We start from the raw sequence: 5,264 nt of genomic DNA, 5'->3' as shown, positions 1-5,264 counted from the left end.
AATTTTTCTTTAGAAAAGAAGCACAAGGTAGTTCCCTTCCAGACCAACCATCCATGGTCATAGCTTTTGGGTGTGCTGGAAGCTGATTGCACATGTGCCCCCTGCTCTGTGCTCCTGGCTTGACCCAGAGGGCAAGAAGAAATAATGATGACGACACCCAATAGGACTGGGGTGCTTATGCCCTTCCATTGCTAAACGCCAGCTACTGCCCCTTTCTCTCCCCTCTGCGCCTTAGTTTCCTTTTGCTGTGGTCCTGAGATTTGGGGTTGTTTTTTGTTGGTGTTTTTTTTTTTTTTTCCTTTCCTGATGAGGGCACCACTGCAGACCATGATGTGCCTGGGGTTGTGGGCAGCTGCCCTGCTCTGCTTGTTTTCCCCTGGCACTGTGCGAGGTGACTGCTGGCTGATTGAGGGGGACAAAGGTTATGTGTGGCTGGCCATCTGCAGCCAGAACCAGCCCCCGTATGAGACCATCCCCCAGCATATCAACAGCACGGTGCATGACTTGCGTCTGAACGAGAATAAGCTCAAAGTGGTGCTGTACTCCTCCCTCAACCGCTTCGGCAACCTGACTGATTTGAACCTGACCAAGAATGAGATCTCCTATATCGAGGATGGGGCTTTCATGGGCCAGTCAAACCTCCAGGTCTTACAGCTGGGCTACAACAAACTCACCAACCTGACAGAGGGCATGTTGCGGGGCATGGCCCGTCTCCAGTTCCTCTTTGTGCAGCACAACCTAATTGAGCTGGTCACCCCTACTGCCTTCTCCGAGTGCCCCAGCTTGATTAGCATTGACCTGTCATCTAACCGCCTCAGCCGCCTGGAGGGGAACACTTTCACCAGCCTGAGCAACCTGATGGTATGTGAGCTGGCTGGCAACCCCTTCAACTGCGACTGCAGCCTCTACAGCTTTCTTAACTGGCTGGCACTCTTCAACAACGTCACCAAGAACTATGACCGGCTCCAGTGCGAGAGTCCTCGGGAATTCGCTGGGTACCCACTCCTGGTACCTCGGCCTCACCACAACCGCAATGCCATCACCATCTTCCAGTCCATGTGCAGAGGTGGCACCATCCCCTCCCTCTCCAGGGTCAACCCCACCCCTTATACCCCTGACTCCCAGCGAGACCTGGATGAGGGCTCAGCCATCAGCCCTGGGGACTTCCTCTCAGTCAAGCCTCCAGCCTCCTCCACCACTGACTCCTCCTTCAGTCCCAGCATCAAGCTCCATGATGTCACCATCACCTCAGCCATCCTGATGGTAACCATCCCCATGCCCTACAGTAAGATGTATGTGCTGGTCCAATACAACAACAGCTACGTTTCTGACATAGCAACACTGAAGAGCAAGAAGGAATATGTCACTGTCAACAAGCTGAAGGCCCACACTGATTATACTTTCTGTGTGGCCTCCATCCGCAACAACAGGCGCTACAACCACACTTGCCTGACCTTTGCAACCCGGAGCAAAGGCAGGGAGGACCCTATTTCCAGTACTTCCACCACCACACACTATATCATGACCACCCTGGGTTGCCTCTTTGGGATGGTCATTGTCCTGGGGGTGGTGTACTACTGCCTGCGGAAGCGGAGGATGCAGGAGGAGAAACAGAAGTCCCTCAATGTCAAAAAGACCATCCTGGAAATGCGCTATGGATCAGATATTGACACCAGTACCATGGTCCATCCTTCCCAGAAGCTGGGTGAGCCACCAGTCATCCCTGTCTCACGGATGTCCTCCATCCCTTCCATGATTGGGGAGAAGTTGCCCCCATCAAAGTCAATGGAGGCTGGGATGGAGACTCCTAAAGTCACCACTAAAGGTAACTACATTGAGGTGCGGACTGGTGGTGGGGATGGGCTGGAACGGACCCAGCGGGATGAGGACCTGAGGGAGCTTGACAATGGGCAAGGCTCAGCTGCTGAGATCTCTACTATAGCCAAGGAGGTAGACAAAGTCAACCAGATCATCAACAACTGCATTGATGCTCTCAAGCTGGACACAGCCTCTTTCCTGGGTGGTGGGACTGGTGTTGACTCAGACATGGCCTTTGAGTGCCAGTCCATTCCAGCCAGTTCCTCGGGTGGGCTAGAGAGGCCCAGCTTTCTTTCCCCACCCTACAAGGAAAGCTCCCACCACCCTTTGCAGCGCCAGCTCAGTGCTGATGCTGCCGTGGCCAGAAAGACCTGCAGTGTCTCTTCTAGTGGCTCCATCAAGAGCGCCAAGGTCTTCAGCTTGGATGTGCCTGACCACCCACCACTCAGCAAGTCTGACTCCAAATACATTGAGAAGGGCAGCCCGCTCAATAGCCCTTTGGATCGTCTTCCCTTGGTGTCCCCAGGCGCCATCCACCACTTGGAGGTCAAGCCTTCTTACCATTGCAGTGAGCACCGTCACTCCTTCCCGGCCCTGTACTATGAGGAAAGTGCGGACACCTTGAGCCAGCGGGTGTCGTTCCTCAAGCCACTCTCCCGGTCCAAGCGAGACTCCACGTACTCCCAGCTCTCCCCCAGACACTACTTCTCAGGCTACTCCTCCAGCCCTGAGTACTCATCAGAGAGCACCCACAAGATCTGGGAGAGATTCCGGCCTTACAAGAAGCACCACAGGGAGGAGGTTTACATGGCGGCTGGGCATGCCCTGAGGAAGAAAGTTCAGTTTGCCAAGGACGAGGATCTGCATGACATCCTGGATTACTGGAAAGGAGTCTCTGCTCAGCAGAAGCTGTGACTCTCCCCCGCTCTTTCCAAGGAATCAATACAAAACAAGACCCCCCCGACAACCAGAAAAAAAAAATATGCCACTTGACTGTGAAAAATAAACCAACAACAAAATACTCCCGACAAATACAAAACTGACAAAATCGTTTCTTAAAGTTTACAACAACAACAGAAAACTCTCTCTCACACACACAGACACACACAGACACACACAGACGCCGAATTGTCTCTACTGTGTTATGGGGACCATTGTTCTTCCTGCAGATGGTTGGGAGGAGCGCCCTGCTCTGACACTGTGGTAACAACACTGGAGTGCTGGTGGGTGGGAATGGCCCGGGAGGGGGTGGCAGCGGCGGCAGGGGAAGGGCAGGGATGGACACTCCCTGGGCATGAAACTCAGCTGTGAACTATTGCTCTTTCTGTTCCTGTTGAGGGCTGATTATTGTGTTGGGTGGGAGGGGAGGACTTTGGTTTAGAAAGCTTCTCCCACCTGATACACCTACTTTTCCAAATCTTCCATCACTATTTTTCCCCCTGTTTCCTTCAGCAGTGGAAGCTTTTCTCTCTCTCTGGTCCCCTTCCAAGATAGGTGGGATTCGTTGGAAGAAGTTCTCTCGCTTATTTTCCTTTTCCTCTTTCCTCCCCTTCTCTGTTAGGGCTCCCAAGGCTTGCACTTTCTGCCTAGATACTTCATGAACCTTCATCCTTCTCGAAGGAAGGAGAGGAGGTACAAAGGACTGAAGGAGGTAGCACCTACCACACAACAGGCTCTGTGCCCTTGCTGCTTTTCCTCCTTCCCTTCTCCTGCCATGTCATTGCTAATGAACACCAGCAATTCTGGAGTGATGGGCATTCTCTAGGCCTGCTCAGAGCCAGTTTTCTGCCAGTTGGTGGGGGCATATGAATGTGCTCTTTGGCGTGGCAAGCCAGGTCCTTAAGGAGTGGTGGAGGAAAAGGCAGGACGGTCCGGTCTTTCAGAGGTGCAAAGGATTTCCATCTCTCCACGAGTGTCACAGGTCAGAGGTACAGGTTTGGTATTCTTTGTCATGCCTCCCTTACTATGAGGAAGGGACCTGGAGAGGAGCTGAGCAGAGCAAGTTGTACATGAAGCTTCTGCAGCTCTTCCCAACTGACTTGCACCGTGGAGTGTGGGGTGGGTGGGTGTGCATAAGAAGAGCATCACCCATCCTCCTCACTTGCAGGGGATGTGAAGAATAGGATTTCAGTTGCTCACCTCGCTGGATTGACAGAAAAGCCACCAAGTGTCTTCCTCTTGAATAGGCCATGGACACTGGTGTGGGTAGGAGACAGCCTCGGGTGAAGGCAGGAGCACAGGAAACAAAAGGGATGTGAGAACAGGGCCTGGGAGTAGCTCAAGAGGGATGGCTCCAGAAGAAGCTCCCTTTGTGTCTGCAGTCACACTGCTTGTGCTGGGGTAGAAGAGGATACCAGCCTCAGGATGGCAGTGCTCCTTTGAAAACTTAGAGGCCCTTATAAGAGTCAGAGCAATTTCTCACCTCCTAAATCCTCCATCTCCTCGCAGTTAGCTGTGACAAACTTTTCTTAGGGATCCTTTAATGTCTTGGCAAAACCCCAGGTTCACTTGCTAGGTCCCAACCTCTGTCCCTTGGATAGATCTGCCACAGCCTACTGCCCTCTCCACTTCGTCCTGTTTCTGAGCAGCCCAACAAAGCACACTCTTGGCACCATCTCCCCCAAAGTCTCCTTGTCAGGCAGGGGTGCTGTCTGCTGAGTGAGTCTTTATGCAGCACGGTGGGCCTCCTCCCCATGAGCTGCACATCCCAATTCTTGACAATCATTCACCTCTATCAGGATGAGGGTGAGGGCCTGTGTTGTGTTGGCCTTTCCTAAGTGGCTGTTTCCTTTTTGAGGCACTCCTCAGAAGCTCCAGTGTTTTTGGGGGGCCTGGGAGAAGGATAAGGGTATAGGAGCTTCTCCAGTAGGGATTTACATTCTACCTGCAGAGAACCTGGACTGCCAGCTGTGCGAGCTGGTTTCTGTGCCACAGGTGACATGACTTCATCTTCTCTAAGTGAGGAGGAGCACTAGGCAGAGCCTGGTGTGTGAAAACCAGAGGTGGGATCCCCAAGGTGTAAACCTGTGAAGACCCATGGGGTTCTTTCCTTGTAGGAATGCTGATGGTAACAATCCTAAGCCAGGTCCTGATCCCATTGCTTCAGCCTTCTTCACTGTCAGCCTGCTTCCCCACAGTCAAAGCATCATTTTGCTGTGAGTCCAGAGGTGTTCATGGGACTGACTCCACACTGTAGGAGCCAGTCCAACCCAGAGGAAGGGGTGTGTGTGCACACGTGTGTGTGTGCGTGTATGTGGAGGAGGATGGAGGGAAGTCACATCACTGCTGCCACGCATCCCTCCGTGTTGGGACAATGCAGCAAATCAAGACAGGTAAATGCTGAGAGAGATGCTTAGGCACAGCAGAAACCTCTCCAGCTACCACAGGGACCAAGCCCAGTGGTCTTCCAGCATGACAACCATCCAAGCAGGAAAGACTAATAGCTG

General features: G+C 52.8%; 1 protein-coding gene across 1 annotated transcript; it reads left to right on the top strand.

The window, feature by feature from the left end:
* Positions 1-306: 306 nt before the first annotated feature.
* On the top strand, positions 307-2,733 carry ELFN2 (extracellular leucine rich repeat and fibronectin type III domain containing 2). Its single transcript, XM_009647827.2, has one exon. It carries the CDS (start codon positions 307-309, stop codon positions 2,731-2,733), a length of 2,427 nt encoding a protein of 808 aa, XP_009646122.1.
* Positions 2,734-5,264: the final 2,531 nt, after the last annotated feature.

The sequence above is a fragment of the Egretta garzetta genome, unplaced genomic scaffold (genome assembly GCF_000687185.1).
Source record: "Egretta garzetta isolate BGI_Z169 unplaced genomic scaffold, ASM68718v1 scaffold51, whole genome shotgun sequence".
Lineage (NCBI taxonomy): Eukaryota > Metazoa > Chordata > Aves > Pelecaniformes > Ardeidae > Egretta > Egretta garzetta.
The sequence above is the reverse complement of the archived record's forward strand: the minus strand, read 5'-3'. Positions and strand labels throughout refer to the sequence as shown.